We start from the raw sequence: 21,558 nt of genomic DNA on the forward strand, positions 1-21,558 counted from the left end.
TACTGAGCTAAAAGGGTGTTCAGGGGCCATACTCCCGGGGTGAAATATGTAATTATTTTTCATAAAAATGTTATTTATATAAATATAAAAAGGCTTTATCGTTGCTTTGTTATTTTAAAATGAATTAATAAATGAATATTTCTAAATGTCTCCATTTTAATTTCAAATATGGTAAATATCAATAGAGATAGCCCACACTGGGGATCCTCAATAATTTTTAAGCTTGCAGAGTGGCTCTGAGATTAAAGTTTGACCGTCACTAACCTAGGCTGTGGCAGGAATCTGAGCAATCATATGACTCAAGCTTCCTAGTGTTTGCTCAACATGGACAGGCTTTTGTAAAGCTGCTGCTGTTGCTACTAATTATCAGTGCAGGTACTAACGCTTTTTGAGAGTTTCTTCTGGCTGGGCCCTGTGCTAAATGCTTCACATGAAATGAATTTGCTGATTTTATCCCTGCAACAACTCTTCTCCACATTTTACACTTCAGGAAAAGGAGGCACAGCACAACTAAGTAATGTGTCCAAGATGACACAGCTGCAAAGGAACGAGAGCTGTGAACTGAGGTAGTGTGACCCTGAAGTCTGTGCTCATAACTACCCTGTTTGTTCTCTCGTTGTCTTCGGGTTTTGCATAAGAATTTGAGAATTAGCTTTAATGCCTAGCTCATCGTTAATAAATCTAAAATATCGCCATTGAACCATGAAAAAAGGAAGTGTTTTATATGTTTCAACTTACAGAATCTGCACGATGCTTACCTTAGTATAGAGATGAATCCGGTCAGTATTCTTACTTGCACAGAACATTAAGATATCATATACTGGCAAAGTCGCTGAACTCTTAAACTGTTCTAATAAAGAAGACAAAAGAGAAACTGCAGACTCATGTATACTCTTTCCAAAACAGCTTATTTTAATCTTCTGCAGGTTCGGATGATGAAAACAGTCAACACAGTTGATGAAGAATATGTGTCTGGACTTGAAATAGAACTACCATACCTGGCTATCTGGGAGTCCCTGGGGGGCACAAATGGTTAAGCACTCAACTACTGGCTGAAATGCTCAACTACTAATTGAAAGACTGGCAGTTCGAACCAACCCAGAGATGCCTTAGAAGACAGGCCTTGAAAACCCTATGGAACACAGTTCTACTCTGACATGTGTGGGGTTGCCGTGAGCTGGAACTGACTCCATGGAAACTAACAACAACAACGACAAAGGCCATCTAATTGCATATTGGCTTATATGGTAACCAGTTGCTCTTCATTTTTGCTAAAGACCCAACAGGAAATAAACAGACTCGGAGTTAGGTGAAAAGGATACAAGTTAGGCATAAAAGTAAATGTCTTCCTACCAAGAGCTGTTATTAGCTGTTAGCAGACTTGAAGGAATCTTGCAGCAATATAACCCACTGCAGCAATATAGCTATGCTTTTATATCAACCACTTAAAGGCTGATTCCCTGTGGCTTAGAGCCTCAGATTCACAAAAGGAGATGAGTGGACAAGCTTCCTTTCAGACTCTCTTTTTTTTGTTGTTTTATTCTTTTATTACAAACTGTAAAGTTTCGTAAAAGTTTATTTATTTATAATTTTTACTGTGCTTTAAGTGAAAGTTTACAAATCAAGTCAGTCTCTCACACAAAAACCCATATATACCTTGCTACACACTCCCAATTACTCTCCCCCTAAAAAAAAAAAAAATTTTTTATTTTTTTTTTTTTTTAGTGAGACAGCCCGCTCTCTCCCTCCACTCTCTCTTTTCCTGTCCATTTCACCAGCTTCCAACCCCCTCTACCCTCTGATCTCCCCCCCAGGCAGGAGATGCCAACATAGTCTCAAGTGTCCACCTGATCCAAGAAACTCACTCCTCACCAGCATCCCTCTCCTACCCATTGTCCAGTCCAATCCATGTCTGACTCTCTTTTTTTATTTAACCACTTTCTCAGACCTCTGTCCAATATATTCTGCAAGAATAAGGGTTAGACTCAATTGGTCTAAATAATAATCATAGCTAACACTTATTGAGCACTTTAAAACTCACCAAGCAATATTCTAAGCACATACATTAACATATTCAGATTTCAAACTACTCTCAGAAATAAGCACTGCATTTTATAGATAAGGAAACTGAAGCACCTTAGCTTACCCAAAGCCACACTGTTAGTAAAAGGATTTAAATCCTGTAATTTGGATCCCCACCACTTGTCTGTTGGTATGTTGTATTGTGGTGGCTTGCATGTTGCTGTGATGCTGGAAGCTATGCCACCAGTATTTCAGATACTAGCAGGGTCACCCACGGTGGACAGTTTCAATGGAGCTTTCAGCCTAATACAAACTAGGAGGTAGGACCAGGTGATTTACATCTAAAAGACTGGCCAGTGAAAACCTTATGAATAGCAGTGGAATATTTTCTGATATTGTGCCAGAAGATGAGCCCCTCAAGTTGGAGGCACTGAAAATACGACTGGGGAAGAGCTGCCTCCTCAAAGTAGAGTTGACCTTAATGATGTGGATGGAGTAAAGCTTTTGGGACTTTCATTTGCTGATGCGGCATGACTCAAAATGAGAAGAAACAGATGCAAACATCCATTAATAATCGGAATACCGAATGTATGTGAAGTATTAATCTAGGAAAATTGGAAGTTGGCAAAAATAAAACAAAACGCTTGAAGATAGGTATCTGAGGCATTAGTGAGCTGAAATGGACTGGTTTGGCCACTTTGAATTGGATAGTGATATGGTCTACTATCCCGGACAAATCGAAGAGGAGTGGCATCACGTTCATTGCCAAAAAGAGGATTTCAGGATCTATCCTGAAGTATTACGCTGTCAGTGACAGGATAATATCCATATGCCTACAAAGAAGACCAATTAATATGACTATTATTCAAATTTAAGCACCAATCACTAAGGCCAAACATGAAGACACTGAAGATTTTTACCAACTTCTGCAGTCTGAAATTGATCAAACATGCAATCAAGATGCATTTATAACTACTGGTGATTGGAATGTGAAAGTTGGAAACAAAGAAGAATCAGTAATTGGAAAATATGGCCTTGGTGATAGAAATGATGCCAGAGATCACATGACAGAATTTTGTAAGACCAATGACCTACTAATTGGAAATATCTTTTTTCAACAACATAAATGGTGACTAAAAAAAAAAAAAAATTTTTTTTTTTTTTTTTTTAATACGTGTGGGCCTCGCCGGATGGAATACATAGGAATTAAATCGATTATATCTGTGGGAAGAGATGATGGAAAAAATCAGTATCAGTCAGAACAAGGCTAGGGCCTACTACGGATCAGACCATCAACTGCTCATGTGCAAGTTCAAGCTGAAGCAAAAGAAAATTAAAACAAGTCCGTGAGAGCCAAAGTATGACCTTGAGTATATCCCACGCAGATTTAAAGATCATCTCAAGAGTGGATTTGATGCACTGAACACTAATGACTGAAGACCAGACGCATTGTGAGATGACACCAAGGACATGATACATGAAGAAAACAAGAGGTCATTAAAAAGACAGGAAAGAAAGAAAAGACCAAAAAGGATGTCAGAAGAGACTCTGAAACTTGCTCTTGAACATAGACTAGCTAAAACAGATGGAAGAAATGACGAAGTAAAAGAGCTGAACAGAAGATTTCAAAGGGTGGTTCAAGAAGACAAAGTAAAGCATTATAATGAAGTGTGCAAAGACCTGGAGTTGGAAAACCAAAAGGCAAGAACACACTCAACATTTCTCAAGCTGAAAGAACTGAGCAAAAAATTCAAGCCTTGAGTCACAACACTGAAGGATTCTATGGGGGAAAATATTGAACAACGCAGGAAGCATCAAAAGAAGACAGAAGGAACAGAGTCACTGTATCAAAAAGAATTGGTCAACGTTCAACCATTTCAGGAGGGAGCATATAATCAAAAATTGGTGGTATTGAAAGAAGAAGTCCATGCTGCATGAAGGCACTGATGAAAAAATAGGCTTCAGGAATTGATGGAATACTAATTGAGAGTTTTCAACAAACGTGCACAACATTGGAAGAGCTCACTCGTCTATGCCCAGAAATTTGGCCAACTAACTGGAAGAGATCCATATTTGTGCCCCTTCCAAAGAAAGGTGATTAAGAGAATGCTTAAGTTATTGAACAATATCATTAATATCACACACAAGTAAAATTTTGCTGAGGTTAATTCAAATTCGGTTGCAGCAGTATATCGAGAGGAAACTGACAGAAATTTAAGCTGTATACAGAAGAAGATGTGGAACAAGGAATAGTACTGTTGATGTCAGATGGATCCTGGTTGAAAGCAGAGAATACCAGAAAGATGTTTACCTGTATGTTATTGACTACGCAAAGGTATTCAACTACGTAGCTCATAACAAATTATGGATAACATTGTGAAAAATGGGAATGCCAGAACACACATTGTGCTTGTGAGGAACCTGTACATAGACCAAGAGGCAGTTGTTTGAACAGAACCAGGGATACTGTGTGGTTTAAAATCTTGTGGGTTTTTGCCATATCTCATAAATTTAAAATGAACATTTTTTTTCACATTTTAGTGTCTCTGAAACTGGCGTGTCTTAGAGTCAATAATCATGCCATCTTACAATCACTGTTGCCAAGTGGAGATTGAGAAGTGGCTGTCATTGCCTGAGCATGTAATAGCTTAAAGTGGTTACGCTGCCCTCACTTCAACACCACACTTAAGATACATGCATCATTATTACTATGTATGTTGAGTTTGACTACCTTTAAAATGTTCTAAAAATTTTCCACTATGATTTTGTATTGAAAATTTATTATGCATACCAAAAAACGTGGGTATAGAAAGAGGAGTATATATTTGATACTAAAGAAGCAAATACGTATCATTGGCGGAATAGCCAAAATTTTACATCTTCTTCCAAAGGAATAACCAAGTGCTTCACGGGACCTATGGGAAAAAGATGCCTGCACGTTGGGTAGACTGTCTTATATCTAATTACTACGATATGCAAAAAGGTTGCATGCTACACGCTAAGCAAAGCAACTGAAGGCAGGAGACCCTGCCAAATCCCTCAGAATAGATGAAAGAAATGTCAAAGCAACAGAGTGTGGTATGACCTGGTCTGGACTATTACTCATGTACTGTGTCATAGTTTAAGTGGCAGGGTTTTTTCTTCTTAAAGGTACATAAAATTAGTGCATTTCCCAATTAAGGTGTCTTTACATTTGAAGAACTATGGTTAATGCATTAAAGCTTAATGACCAGAAGTCATTCTTAGATAAAGGCACTGTGAAAACAATTCCAAATCCATTGATATTCATTCTTCGTACCTAGCTGCTACCTGGGGAACATCTTTCTCTTTTCGGTGTTGCCATGAAGTGTAATTCAATGGTTCGATTCTAACGATGCATTTTTTGAAAATACAGCCATCCTTCCAGACCCCCAGAATTCAAATTACAACAAAACTATAGTTCCATAAGAGGACATATCACCCTGATGTTCTAAAAGAGTATATGTAGGTAGAATAAACATTTTAACACAGCGTGTCTCCTGTGTCTTCTTTTTTTCATGGCAATCTATGGTAGTGGTAGATGTGAAGCATATCCTTTGTAAGGAGTTCTCAGTCCACTGATCTGAGAAGTAAAAGAAAGGACGGGGAGGGGGAGAACACTGGCACTATCCAGAGTGGATAGGGTCAAGGCAAAATTTCACTGCAGAATAGGATTTCTAAAAGTTGGGTTATTTTTGAAAAGTATTTGTTAAGTATGAGCTAATGTATGCCTTCATCGAGGGACTGATTTACAGCATGCCAGTATTTCCCTGCCGTGGATGGAGAGACTCAAGGCCCATTCAGGTCTTGATTCCCAGTCTGATGTTTAGTCTACTGAGTCATATGCCGTTCTGCAAGAGTTTCATCAGCATTAGGGGTTTTTTTCACAGCAGGAACAAGGAAACTAGAAGTTCAAAAGAGCATATACCCAAACTGAGTGTACACTGTCTACATAAAGGCCATTAAAATGAACAGGGATGTAAACAGGATCCATTCCAAAATTAATTTTAGGAAGACCTAGAGGAATCAGAGAAAGGGAAGGCTGAGGGAAGAAGAAAAGAGGGTGCTTTGAGCCCAGAAATTCTCAAATGAGGTTATGGAGAGGCTGGGACACTTATACACTGCTGGTAGGAATGTAAAATGGTACAACCACTTCAGAAATCGATTTGGCCCTTCCTTAAAAAGCTAGAAATAGAAGTATCAGATGATCCAGCAATTCCACTCCTTAGAATATATCCTAGATAAATAAGAGCTGTCACACAAATAGATATATGAACACTCATGTTCACTGTAGCACTGTTCACAATAGCAAAAAGAAGGAAACAACCTAGGTACCCATCAATGGACGAATGGATAAACAAATTATGGTATATTCACACAACGGAATACTATGCAATGATAAAGACCAACAATGAATCCACCAAACATCTCATAACATGGATGAATCTGGAAGGCATTATGAGTGAAATTATTCAGTCACAGAAGGACAAATATTGTATTAGACCACTGCTATAAGAACTCAAGAAAAGGTTTAAACACAGAAGAAAACATCTGGTGGTTACAAAGGTGGGGAGGGAGGAAGACAGGTATTCACTAACTAGCTAAAAAAAAAATAGCAAACAAGAATTATCTTAGCTGAAGGGAAGAACAAATACATAGTACAGGGGAAGTCCACACAACTGGACTAAACTAAAAGCTAAGAAGTTTTCTGAATTCAACCAAACAATTTGAGGGACAGAGTAGCAGGGGCAGGGGTCTGGGGGCCATGGTTTCAGGGGACACCTAGGTCAACTGGTATAACAAAGTTTATTAAGAAAATGTTCTGCATCCAACTTCGGTGAGTGGAGTCTAGGGTCTTAAAAGCTAGTAAGCAGCCATCTAAGATGCATCAGTTGGTCCCAACCCACCTGGAGCAAAGGAGAATGAAGACCACCAAAGACACAAGGAAAATATTAGCCCAAGAAACAAAAAGGGCCATATAAACCAGAAACTCCATCACCCTGAGACCAGAAGAACTAGATGGTACCTGGCTACCACCAATGACCTCCCTGACAGGGGACACAACACAGAGTCCCTGAAGGAGTGGGAAAAAATGGGGTACATAACTCAAATTCTAGTAAAAAAGACTGGATTTAATGGTCTGACTGAGACTGGAGGAGCCCCAGAGGACACGGCCCCTGGACTCTCTGTTAATCCAAAACTAAAGCCATTCCCGAAACCAGCTCTTCAGACAAAGATTAGACTGGACTATAAGACATAAAATGATACTCACGAAGACTGTGCTTCTTAGTTCAAGCAGATACATGAGACTAAAAAGGCAGCTCCTGCCCGGAGGTAGGATGAGACGGCAGAAAGGGACAGGAGCTGGTTGAATGGACATGGGAAATTCGGGGTGGAAAGGAGGAGTATGCTGACATATTATAAGGATAGCAACTAGGGTCATATAACAATGTGTATATAAATTTTTGTATGAGAAACTAACTTGAGCTGTAAACTTCCACTTAAAGCGCAATAAAAAAAAAAAAACAAATGAATGTTTCATTTTTATAGATATAAATTTAATTCCAAATTATATCAATGTTTAGCAAATAAGTCTCATTTTAACAATTTTGGATTTGTTATAATGAGGGCAGCGTCCTGGTGGCACAGTGGTTAAGAGCTATGGCTGCTAACCAAAAGGTGGGCAGTTCAAATCCACCAGCTGCTCCTTGGAAACCCTATGGGACAGTTCTACTCTGTCCTATAGGGTAGCTATGAGTCGAAATTGATCTGATGGCAATGGTTTTTTTTTTGTTTGTTTGCTTATAATGAGAATATCAATCTTGTGGGTTACCATGGTCACTAACTAATAAGGAAAATAATTCAAAAGTACTCACAATCTTTTGCCAGCTGGCCCATAAAGAGCAGAAAGGTATGACATACAGGCTGGTGTTTGCTAATCATCACAGGTATAAATAATGAATGAAATCAACCAAAAAGTAAGTAAATCCAAAACGCTATATGGCTGATTTCAACATTTCTTTCTGTTGCACACAAGGCTGCCATGAGTCAGAGTCGACTTGATGGCAGCTAACAACAAGAAGTGTCTGTTAATAGTCTGTCAAAAAGAACCTCCCCAACATCAAAACAGCACCCTCACTGTGGGAATAGGCAAGGCTTGCTTGGGGCTGGGCAAGAGGCCTGGTGGCAGCACACGCAGCTGTTTGCTGTTTCTCTCTGTGCACAATGTCTGAATGGCGGCAGACACACACTGCTCTTCCAGCCATCTGGTGTTTAAGCATGGGTTACAAATAGTTGGCATTTTTAATATAAAAATGAATAAAAGGAAGCTGGAACAAGGTAGTAACCTCAACTGTAATGGAAGTACTACATGTTAAAGTACATGGTTGTTATTTGGACACTGGAAATAGAAACAACACTTACCAGTATTTGGCTGGGGAGTGAGCCCATCTTCCTTTTCAATTTCTGATGGCTCTTCCTTGTTTTCAGGCAACAGTTCAGGTGCTGACTGTGCAAGGACTTGTTTTTCACAGTCAGGGTTAGTTCCAACTTTTTTGGAGGTGTCTTTTTGAGAATCATCCTTTCCACTTTTGTTTTTACCCTGGGTCTGGCTGAGGCTATCTATTTGCAGAATTGTAAAAATCAAACAGACAATTTACATCTCAATTTAGTGAAGACTGTTATTTACTCAAAACGTAGTTAAAAATGTAAAGTTAAAAAAAGAAGTCACGGTTAGGTCTTATAAAAAGAAACAAAACTAACAATGTTCAGTCTTATAAAATATAGTCTATGACATGTCAAGTACTATTCTAGGTGCTGGAGAAACATCAAGGAACAAGGCAGGTAAGTTCCTGGCTCCTGGAGATTCCACTGTACGTGGTAGAGATAGACAACAAACAGGTTAACGAATGTTTTTGTCGTGTGCCGTAGAATTGATCCCAACTCATAGCTACCCAGGGGACACAGTAGAACTGCCCCATAGGGGCTTCCAAGGATGGTATCTTTACGGGAGCAGATCGCCAGGTCTCTACTCCTGCAGAGCCACTGTTAAGTTAGAATTGCTGACCATTTGGTTAGTAGCCAATCGCTTTACCAGTGAGCCACCAGAGCTCCTTAAACAAATAAATAAATACATAGGGTCTTTTCAGGTAAAGAGAATGAAACAGGGTTTTTATGAGTAAGGAGATGGAGGAAGGCACTAGTGTAGCAGAAGTCATCAGGTCAAGCTCTTGGAGGAGTCTCCTGTGAGCTGAGAGCTGCTCATGAATGAAGGAAGCCTGTTCTGGGGCCTGTATTCTTAGAAAAGATTTTAAATGTAACTGAAGCCATTACAGAATTTCAGGCAAGGGAATAATAATAAGCTAAGTTTTTACAGGATCCCTCTGACTTTTTGTAGAAAATAAGGGGGTAAAAGATGAAGCAAGGAGATTAACAGGGAGGCTACTGAGGTGTGGGAGAGAGGTGATGGCGGCCTCAAGCCAGACGGCAGCAATAAAGATAAAGGGGCTGGAGCTAAGATATATTTTGGAGGATTTACCAACAGAATGTTAAGGGGTTGAATGTGGGAGGTAAGGGAGAATCAAGGATGGTGCCTAGGTTTTTAGAATGATGCAGGGAAGACGGGGAGGAGAAGATTTGGGTGTTAGATGTAGAGGTGGTGGGGGTGGGGGTGAATCAAGAATTCCATGTGGACATGTTGAGCTTGAGATACCCATTAGATATTAGGGGGAGATGTTAAAGAGGCTGCTGGATAGATCCAGTCCGGAATCCACGTGGGAGAGAAAAGTCTGGGAGATAAGCACTATTAGAGATTAAGTTTAAACGGAGATGTTATGATGTGAGAAAAGTACAAAGAAAAGCGTTGTATTAGCATTCAGTGCATACTGTACCAAACTTTATCTACTGCACTAGAGACTGGATTGGCAAGCAACCTTTATAGGACTTTATATCCCAGCACGGCTCCTTTAAATTTTTAGATTCCACCCTTTCCTCAAAGTGTTATATTGCAGGCATTGTTTAAAAATTTAGATGAATTAGAATTCTGCTTTTCAATTCTTTTGAAGTACATTCAAATCAAAGGTGGAAATCATTATGCCAAATTGTAACAACTTAAATGTAATAATTACAACTCTTATATAGAGTAATATCACTGTTCGAATATCTTTCCTCTTTAATCAGACTGATACCATTTCACAAAAGGTTTTTTTTGTTGTTGTTTTATTTAAGTTGTTTGACTGCTTATTAAATCTTGGGTACAGAAACTTCCAATGTTCCTCTTGGCATTGTAAAAGAAAGAACATAAAATCCATGCTAAACTATGATTTTGTTGTTATATCACTCAACTTATACACTCAGTGTGAAATGACATTATCTTATAGTCACAAGAGACTTTATTTTTATTGCCTGCAGCAGTTGGGGATTGAATCAGATAATGCTAATTGTGACAAGGATATTATATGGCACAAGCTTGTGGTTCCAACTTAGTTCATAGACAACAGGTGCCCATATTACAAATATAACTACCCAGGCAGCAGACTTGTCAGTTTTGGTAGGAACATCCAAAATTGAAAGAGGAAAGACTCAGCTACTGAGTCTAGTTTCCTTCAGATCCAAACTAAGACAGAGACAAAACTAAGAGCAAGGCAGGCAGGAAGGAATTGTAATATCGGAACTTACATCTTAGCTGAATCCTATGTTAATGTTAATCATCTGGAGAATTAAAGTATGATTGAAAAACAGACATATACAGTTATTATAATTGATAAAATGAGTAATTCCAGTTTCCAACAATCAACTTGGCATATTTCATTACCATAGAAATGCTCTATAACACTAGAAACAAAAGGAATACTAATAGTAATTTTCTTAAGACAACTATATTATTAACACACCCTCTCCTTACTTATTGACACGGTTAGGTTCCAAAGACCAGGTCATGATGTGAAATCAGCATTATGCAAAAATAGAGGATAACCACATCAGATCACAAAATGGGGGATGACTATATCATTGTATAACTTCCAGATTACATCATTATATAACTGCCAAACCACTGAGAATCATGGCCCAGCCAACCTGACATACAACCTTAACCACCAAAGCCAGCGTTACTCTTGCCTTGCATCTCGGTGTTTGTTACTGCCAGATATACGTCATTAATGCGCAAAATAGTAGATTTTTTTTTTCTCCGACAAATATTGAGCTTCCACTGTGTGATACGCACAGATTCAAAACGTACAAAGCTGTAGCTAGAAAAATGTTATTTGCATTTATTCTCCCATTCAGCAAACCCTTTGTTAGCAACCGATACTAAACACACATGGGTAAAAACGGTGGTGTAGAGGTTAAAAGCTACTGCTGCTAAATTTGAATCCACCAAGCGCTCCTTGGGAACTCTGTGGGATAGGTCTACTCTATCCTGTATGGCTGCCATGAGTCGGAATTGATTCCACAGCAAATGGCTGTTTTTTTTGTCTTTTGGTTTTACGGTAAAAATACAAAACGAAATGTGAACATGGCTCATGTTTTTAAATTTTATAACAGAAAAAGACTGAAAATAAGCTGTATGTACATTAATTGATACATAATAATCCATGTATTACTAAATAATCCATGATACATACATACAGCTGTGTTATGGATTGAATTGTGTCCCCCAAAAAGACATGTTGAAGTCCTAACCCCACAGTATCAGTGAATGTGATCTCGTTTGGAAACAGGGCCTTTGAAGATGTTATCAGTTAAATTAACATGAGGTCATAGAGGATTAGGGTGGGTTCTAATCCCCTCTGAGTGGTATCCTCATAAAAGAGAACAGACACAAAGACCACTATTATAAGAACTTGAGAAATAGTTTAAACTGAGAAGAAAACATTCTTCTGTGGTTACGAGAGCAGTGAGGGAGGGAGGGTGGGAGAGGGATATTCACTATTTAGTAGATAACAACTACTTTAGGTGAAGGGAAAGACAGCACACAATACAGGGGAGGTCAGCACAATTGGACTAAACCAAAAGCAAAGAAGTTTTCTGAATAAACTGAATGCTTCGAAGGCCAGTGTAGCAGGGGCAGGGGTCTGGGGACCATGGTTTCAGGGGACATCTAAGTCAACTGGCATAATAAAATCTATTAACAAAACATTCTGAATCCCACTTTGAAGAGTGGCGTCTGGGGTCTTAAATGCTAGCAAGCAGCCATCTAAGATGCATCATTTGGTCTCAACCCACCTGGATCAAAGGAGAATGAAGAACACCAAGGATGCAAGGTGATTACGAGCCCAAGAGACAGAAAGGGCCACATGAACCAGTGATTACATCATCCTGAGACCAGAAGAACTAGATGGTGCCTGGGAACACAACAGAGAACCTCTGAGGGAGCAGGAGAGCAGTGGGATGTAGACCCCAAATTCTCATAAGACCAGACTTAATGGTCTGGCTGAGACTGGAAGGACCCCGGTGGTTATGGCCCCCAGACCTTCTGTTGGCCCAGGACAGGAACCATTCCTGAAGCCAACTCTTCAGACACGGATTGGACTGGACAATGGTTTGGAGAGGGATGCTGGTGGGGAGTGAGGTTCTTGGATTAGGTGGACACTTAAGACTATTTTTTTTTTTTTTTTTTAAGAGTATGTTGGCATCTCCTGCCTGGAGGGGAGATGAGAGGGTGGAGGGGGTTAGAAGCTGGCGAAAAGGACACGAAGAGAGAGAGTGGAGGGAGAGAGCAGGCTGTCTCATTAAACCATTAGGGGGAGAGTAATTGGGAGTGTGTAGCAAGGTGTATATGGGTTTTTGTGTGAGAGACTGACTTGATTTGTAAACTTTCACTTAAAGCACAATAAAAATTATTAAAAAAAAAAAAGGGGAACAGACACAGAGTAAAGATCACCATGGAGTTATGCTGCAGGTGTAAGCCAAGGAACTCCGAGGCTACCAGAATCTGGAAGAAACAAAAAGGGTCTTCCCCTACAGCCTCCAGTGAAAACATGGCCCTGCTGATACCCTGAAAGATTAAACCCTTTACGGTCAAGTGGATTCTGACTCATGGTGACCCTATAGGACAGAGTAGAAAGGATAGTAGATTTTTTACTACTGTTGTAAATGTGAAATATTGGGTAATGAGATAGTCTGTAGGTGAGAAGAAGGTGTAATTATTAATAAGTATTAATAATCATTTCAGAAACTAAACATCAGAAATGACATACGATCCTGTAAAAATACACTAACAAAATTATGATTTCTACTTTTAACATAGTATGTTTTAGAAAAGAACAAACTCATGAAACATCTCAAATTGGTTTGTAAAGATCTACATGGGACGTTTTATGATTTGTTAGACAAAAAAACATGGTACAATGTATGTTTACCAGGCAAAGAAGCTACAATGGATTATTCTGCTATTTAACCATTAAGAAAAAAAAAAAGCAAAAAAACCTTAATTTCTTTAAAAACAAGTAATATCTACAGAGAAAAAAAAACAGCAGGTCTTTGACTAGAAGGCATATTTGTTGCCATAGCAACACAGCTTCTATTCCTGCCCACTGAATTCACATCCTGCTGACATTAATCAGAAATGTCCATTTGAGCCAAATTAATGCCATGCCACAGACACTTGGTGATATACATTCTTGTCAGAACTGGGAGATTCTCACATTCCAAAAGGGGATAAATTCACAGTCTTCACTATGTGAGGTTCTTCCTCCGGCTAAAAGCTAAAGCCAATGCCGAGTCCCACTCATTTCTGAAAACAGCAGTCGTTCTCTAAAAGTGCCAGGGCAGCTACTCTGAAGACCCCACTGCCAGCCTCCACCACCACGGTCACCCATGTGTACTCACCAGCACTGCCTTGAGGGTGCTCACACATTTCACAATAAGGCAACACTGAATTATTGATATAGGTGCAGAAACCACACTGCCAACCCTTTCCAGGAAGGGATGGGGTGGCTGACTGAGACCTGGCCTCAGGGGCACCCTCCATGAGTGGAGCTTTGGTTTGTCTGGGCTGGAATGCTTTCTCCTCCAGTGGACTGCTGCAATCCTGGACAGCAATCGATTTCAATCTTTTAGCGTCAGGTTCAATACCACTTTCATATTCAACGTTATCGCTTGCAGTTATTTTTCTAGGAACTGATGCTTCCCCGGTACTTTTCTCCTGGAATACCCTTGATTCATCACAGGAGGTCACCAACTGTCTTTTCTTCAGTTTTGGTAAAAAGAATGATCGAATATCATGCTGTTTTTCTTTTTCGAACTAGAGAAAGTAAAGTTATTAAATTAAAAAGCAATCTAATATGATCCTCCCAAATGAAACAGATTAACAAAATATATTCATTAACTACATTCCTTTATCCTTTAAATACCTTTCTGGAAATGAATTCAATGTCATGACTCTTCAAATATGCATATCTGTAAAATATCATTAACATATCCATATACTTTCTAATTTTCCTTTTAGCACTTACTATGTGCCAAGCGCTTTACATATATCAACTGATTTAATCCCCATGCTGGCTCTGTGAGTTAGTACTATTTTCATTCTTATGTTTCCGATGAGGAAACTGAAGTTTTAGAGAGGCTAGGCAGCTTAGCTATAGTGCTTATGTGATAAAAATGTTACTTATAAACTATCTGCTATAGATGTACATCAGGGAAAAAAGTCAATTGTGTATTTAAATAGGTCAGGTCAACCAAGAACCTAGAAAAATCCTTTCATGTCCAACTACAGTGAAATCTGTGAGAGCTGAAACTCAACAGGACTGCCTTGTTTTTCCGAGTCTTCCAAGTTTTCCGCCTTTGACAGGGTGCGGTCTTACTACTTTTCTATTCCCCTCTACTAATGGAATATATTTGAGTTTTCCTTCTCTGACAGGTTTCTGCCTCATGCAGGTTCCAGTTTTCACAAGTTTTACTGTATAAACACAATGTTCATAAAACCAAACCAAACCTACTGCTGTTGAGTCAATTCTTACTCATAGTAACCCTACAAGACAGACTAGAACTGCCCCATTGAGTTTCCAAGGCTGTAAAATTTTTATGGAAGACGACTGCCACATCTTTATTCCATGGAGGGACTGGTTGGTTGGAACTGGAGACCTTTTGGTTAGCAGCCTAGCAATTAAGCACTATAATGTTATTCATATTAAAATGTTTTATTGACCTGGAAGTGTTCTTCAAATAGTATTAAGCTATTAATGCAAGACTCAATTATTTTCTCCTTTGAATTTTCTTGTTCATACCATGTGTTTTCACTAATAGAAGGCATACTGATTAAAGGACCAATTCAGACCTTTTGTTATGATTTACCAATTTTGATACCCGTTATCTGGGATCACAAATGTCCCAGCAGACCTTGGATGTCATAAACCCTGTCAACATGAGTTAATGATAAAATCACTTAAAAATTTTCTAAAAATTTTATTTCTTGAAAATTGGCAAAACATGAGGCAAAGCATGAAGGTACCTGGCAATGGCTGCACATACATTTTATTCTAGTCTTCTTCTTCTTAGCCTTTTTATTACTTTTCATGAAGCTTTTCGAAACACGGTACAATGCATTCTTTTCAACTGCAAAAGCAGTATTTACAACCCACATAAATAAAGCCAAGGAATTTTTTATCTCAGGAAAATTACCTCTACAATGCACTCTTCATTACTGCAAAAGCAGTACTTACAGGCCAAATAAATAAAACTAAAGAATTTGAGTCTCAGGCAAATTACTACTACTGTGTACTCCTCATTATAACAAAAGCAGTGCTAACAGCTAAGAAACAGCATCAGCTGCCCCGGAATACTGCAGAACTGCTTGCTCCACGTGGAAGCAGTGATTGGGCCCTAAGACTCAATTCAGGGTCAGAATAACTGACAGGAGTTCAAGTCTCTTGAAAAGTACCACTGCAATGCATTATTCCTTATTGCAAAGGCATGATTTACTGTTCAGAAGCTAGAAAAGCAGGGACCTGGTAACACCTGGAAACAATGAATGGCGTCCAAGGAGAAAATGGCCACTATGACTGAATGAAGACTGGGAATAGCTTATTCTTGTGATAAGTGCATCCTCACGAGAACATAGAACTGGGAACATAGTGAGAAGGCTTATCTCACAGACATAAAGGCAAATCTGTCCAAAGTTCAGAAAATTCACACATCCCAGAAGGCGTCACCTAAGACAATGCTCAATCTACACAAAAATGAGGCACCAACTCAGCGTTCTTAAGTTTCTTGTATTTCAAAAGGCTCCCACCTTGAGCCTAAAAGTGTTCAAATTGGGCTACTCCTTCCCAAAGAACTGTAGAGGCATAAGAAGTGGTTGGGATACCACATGTTCCAAAAGTCATGAAAGGGTTAATTAAAACAGCTTCTTTAACTGACACATTTTAATAATTATCTTGTGTTCAAGAAAAATTTCCTTTTCCTCAGAACAGCTACACCACTATTGTAGGTCTTTCATCTTCTTGTCACCATGTAAATCTCAACCTCCTAATTAGAGAAAATAGGTACCTATCACAACTGATTAGCTACCAGGTAAGGTAAATGACAGGAGTTAATTTTATAGAAGTTTTGCTAGAAGCTGAATTTGGTAACATGTTGAACACACTGTGCCAAATTACATTTCCAAAGATAGCTGTACCAATTTTTATCCCATCTCACATGCTCTACTTACAATGTAATGTTGACATCCCTCCATTGAGAGACGGAGCCTATGTTTCTCAGCTTGAACCTGGGGGAACCTTTATAATCACCTCAACCAATCATATGCAGCAGAAGTTACGCTGCATGACTTGAGGCTAGGTTAAAGGTAATAACGCTTCCACTTGGCTAGGTGCTCTGTCCCTCTTTTTCTCTCTTGGGACCTAGCCACCACTTTGTGGGGAAGCCCAGACCACACGGAGAGACCATGGGTTGATGTTCCAGTTGACAGCCCCAGACAGGTTCCCGTGTGACAGTGACCATCAATTGCTGGACATGGGAGTGAACCAGTCTTCAGATGATTCCACCCCAACCTTCAAGTCTTCTGGCTGAGCAAAGACAATACTAAGATATTATGAGATAAGGTTTTTAAAACAATGCATAAAGGATATTCTAAGGAAGGGTGAAGAAGGGCAGAGAAATTAGTGAATTAATGGACTTTGGTATGAAAGAGGGGTATCAGACTGGAACACTTATACACTGCTGATGGGAATGTAAAATGGTACAGCCAGTTTGGAAGCTGATTTGGCGCTTCCTTAAAAAGCTAGAAATAGAAGTACCATACAATCCAGCAATCCCACTCTTTGGAATATATCCTACAGAAATTAAGAGCCATCACACAGATATATATATGCACACCCATGTTTACTGCAGCACTGGGGTGGAAAGGAGGAGTGTGCTGTCACATGATAGACAGAGCAACTAGGGTCACATAACAATGTGTGTATAAATTTTTGTATGAGGCGCTAACAAGCTGTAAACTTTCACTTAAAGCATAATTAAAAAAAAAAAAGGTATCAAATAACCAAGAGCTAAACATTTAAAGAATGTTCTATTCTACATAAAAAAACCACAAAGAGAGTTTGCAGGTCCATGCTTTCTCTGAAGGGTCTAGGGGGAAATCTGTCCTTGCTTATTCTAGCTTCTGGTGGCCCCAGGCAGTTCTTGGTTTGTGGCAGCATAGCCCCAGTCTGTCTCCATCTTCACATGGCCTTTTTCCCTGTGTGTCTATCTGTGTCTCTTCTCCTCTTTTTGTAAGGACACCTGTCATATGGAATTAGGGCTCACCCTACTCCACTATGACCTCGTGTTATTAATTACATCTGTAAGGACCCTATTTCCAAATAAGTTCACATTCACAGGTACCAGGAGTTAGGATTTTAACGTATCTTTTGGCGGGACACAATTCAACACAACACTTTCTCGGTAACATTTTCGTATGGTAGTCATCTTTTTAACATTTAAAAACTACTTCTTGTTCCCCATCCCTTTTTCATAGTATTCTAATCTTATTTATGTTTGCAGTATCATCTCAAATCTGAAGGTACTAATTAAAAGTTTTTAAGAAGCTACCTTCATCAATTTGGGTGGATTAGTTTATTTTAGGTCACCTTTTTCATGCTACATTTTCTCCTCAAATGTCCAATGATCCTTTGTTGTCCCTTCACATATAAGAATGAAGGAATAGGAAGGTTGCCTGGGAACTCAGGATACACAGGGCTTATCACCAAGAACCCAAAGTGATCCTCAAACTCCTAAATTTCTGACTTGTAACATGTAGAGATGATATTCTCAGTTAGTGCAATAGGGAAAAAGGAGGATGAATAGGTTCATTAGAAGGCAAAAGGAGAAGAGAAAGGGAAATAAGTTCACTTTTGGACATGACTGAGGGCTGGTGGGATACCAAGGTGGGGAGTTCCAGGAAGCAGCTGGCCACAAGCCTGGAGTTAAAAAGACAAACTACAGTTACACATTTGGGAGCTACTGACATATAACAAGTTACCATCAAGTCAATTCTGACTCATGGTGACCCCCTGTGTGTCAGAGTAAACTGTGCCCCGTACAGTTTTCAATGGCTCATTTTTCAGAAGTAGATCACCAAGCCTTTCTTCCAAGATGCCTTTGGATGGACTCAAACCTCCAAGCTTTTGGTTAGCAGCTGAACATGTTAACCATTTGTGCCACAAATATAAAAACCCATTGCCGTCGAGTTGATTTTGACTCATTGTGACCCTATAGGACAGAATAGAACTGTCCCACAGAGTTCCCAAGGCTGCAGCTTTACAGAAGCAGAGTGCCACATCTTTCTCCCTCGAAGTGGCTAGTAGTTCCAACCGCCAATCTTTTGGATAGAAGCTGAGTGATTCACTAGGGCTCCTTATCACAATATAGAAGTGGAGGTCATGAGACATAGAGGGAAGAGGAAGTAAGAAAAGATGAAAGTCAAAGACAGAAAACAGGAAGAACTTTAATGGTTGGTGAGGAAGACAAACCCAGGAAAAGGAAACCGTAACAGAGGTAGAAAAGTCAGGAGAGTAGTGGCTTTAGTGTATGCGTTTTGGTTTTCCATTCATTATGCCAGGTGTTCAGCCAGCACTTTCAATCAGAAAAACTCATGTCTAACAGTTCTGGGAAATTTTCTTTTCTTTTTTTCTTCTTGTACTTTAGATGAAGGTTTACAGAACTAGTTTCTCTTTAAACAATTAGTATACCGTTTTGTTTTGTGACATTAGTTACCAACTCCATGACATGTCAACACTCTCCCTTCTCGACCTTGGGTTCTTTATGACCAGCTTTCCTGTCCCCTCCTGGCTTCTAGTCCTTGCCCCTGTGCTGCTGTGTCCCTTTAGTCCCGTTTTGTTTTATGGCCCTGTCTAATCTTTGGCTGAAGAGTGACCCTCAGGACTGGCTTCATTCCTGAGCTAAAAGGGTATCCGGGCTCATACTCTCAGGGTTTCTTCAGTCTTTGTCAGGTCAGTAAGTCTGGTCTTTTGGTAATTTTCTTATGTTGTTTTTTTTATCTTCTGTTTTCTCTGTCCTCTCTAAACACCTGTTAGGCAAGTTTAGAACTTCTGAATGAATCCTTTGATTTTCTTCACATTTTCAATCTATTTTTTCTCATTTCTAGATGATTTTCTCAGCTTTATCTTCCATTCCTCCTTTATTGAATTATTAGTTCCTGGTATTATATTATAGTTTAAATTTTCTATGAGCTTTTACCTTGTTCTCTCATGTTTCCTTTTCCCTGGTTATGGATGTAATATCTTCTTTTATTTCTCTGAGGATATTAATGGGAGGTTTTTTTTGTTTCTTTGCTTTTAGTTTTCTCCAGCTACTACACTCCGTTTCTTTTGTATCCCTTTCTTGGCTTGCGTGTTTGCTTTGGTCTCTGTTTTTCATGTTAGAGGCTTTCCTCAATGCATGGTGGCCTTTCGCTGTCCAGTCATATTTAAGAATAAGACATTAAAACACTAGTGGAGGCTCCATGTGGGAGACCTCACTGTAGCATCATCAGTGACTGTTTTGTGGGGGGATCCCTTTCAGTCTCTTTAAGTCTTCTCCTGGCTCAGTCAGTTTCTCCAGAGAGGAGTCTGCCAATCTCCTGCGTGAAGGACAGAATGCTGGCTACCAGTGATCTGGGAGCTGATCAGAAGGGTAACTAGGATTTGTCTTTCACTTAATCTGCTTGTTTTCAGTTTAATGTCTTACCTCCTCCCTCAATGGGTTCTCTTCCTAAATATGCTTTTTTTTTGTCCTAATTATTTTATTTATTTCTAGATGTATACTTTTAAAGACATTTCTTAAAGGTGAGGAGATAAAACAAACTGAGGTTAATACAGCCACATACAAAAAATATACAATAATGGACCACCAACACATGTACTGGGAGCCCTGGTGGCGCAGTAGTTAAGAGCTATGACTGCTAACCAAAAGATCGGCAGTTCAAATCCAGCAGCCATTCCTTGGAAACCCTATGGAGCAGTTCTACTCTGTCCTATAGGGTCACTGTGAATCAGAATCGACAGCAATGGGTTTGGTTTTTGGTAACACATACACTGAATGATGTTTACACAGTATGAGAACCTTTTGTTCCAGCCTACATGTTCAAGATTTTGTTTCTTTAAAGACATTTTAATTCCTCAACTTCCCCACCAAAAAATTAAAACTGTTTAATATTTATTTAAAAAAAAAAAGCAATCCTCCCAACAAAACAAAAAACTATGCAATTGTTCAAAAAAGAGGAGTCTCAGGGCCTTCAATTGTCAGCTTTTGCAGTAGATCTCCTTAATTAACCTATGTAATTAAGGTATTTTTTATTGTTGTGAAGATACATATAACACATCATTTGCCCATTCAAGATTTTTATGTGTACAATTTTGTGACACTAATTACATTTAAAAGAACTTCTCTTACAATTTAAGCAACGACGCATTTTGGAAACTAGCATTAAGAAATTCTCACAGAGATGCTGGAGGCGGGCTGAGTAAAGGTTAGCAGTGACCGACAGTAATCAGAAATTGATACATACCTCTGCTACTATGGGGGTTTACTCAATGCGCACTGGATTAAGCAGTGTAGGCACTATTTTGAAACCACATGCTACTTGGGTAATGATAAATTAAGACTTTAGTATGTAAAATCCAGAAAAGGACGGGTGAGTGGAAAGATAATCATTATACATAATTTCAGGAACCAAAGAATACAATAAGAGTGTAATTTTAGAAAAAGCAGAAGGCAAGATTAATCAGTAGCAATGAATATTATGATGGCTAAATTGGACCATGATGAATGTTTTCATAGGTAGTGAACTTTAAAAGATAGTGCCCTGGCCATGGGTCTGTCAGAAGCTATAGGCTAACAGAAATTAAGACTTCCTCTGAAGTAATCAATTAGAACCCTGACCCATATTATCAGTGATGCTTTCTGATGGTAGCCTCTGGGTAACTGGGCAGGAAGTTGGTTGATGAGGATTCTTTGACATTTCACAACCATGACTGATAGAAAAACAGGTGGGAAAATCTCTTCAAAACAGACTAAGGATAATTATATCTGTCAGAT

The 21,558-nt window shown here is 39.1% G+C and overlaps 1 protein-coding gene across 4 annotated transcripts in view; it reads right to left on the reverse strand.

Moving 5' to 3' along the window:
- ZRANB3 (zinc finger RANBP2-type containing 3) overlaps positions 1-21,558 on the reverse strand; it is a 254,774-nt gene that overhangs the window by 19,557 nt on the left and 213,659 nt on the right. For all 4 annotated transcript variants that reach the window (XM_049889231.1, XM_049889233.1, XM_049889232.1 and 1 more), the window contains 3 exons: positions 13,870-14,284; positions 8,464-8,661; positions 759-850 (listed from right to left, as the gene is read on the reverse strand). In XM_049889231.1, the coding sequence (XP_049745188.1) occupies positions 759-850; positions 8,464-8,661; positions 13,870-14,284 (705 nt within the window). The remainder of the gene's footprint in view (positions 1-758; positions 851-8,463; positions 8,662-13,869; positions 14,285-21,558) is intronic.

The sequence above is a fragment of the Elephas maximus genome, chromosome 6, assembly GCF_024166365.1.
Source record: "Elephas maximus indicus isolate mEleMax1 chromosome 6, mEleMax1 primary haplotype, whole genome shotgun sequence".
In the NCBI taxonomy this organism is placed as follows: Eukaryota; Metazoa; Chordata; class Mammalia; order Proboscidea; family Elephantidae; genus Elephas; species Elephas maximus.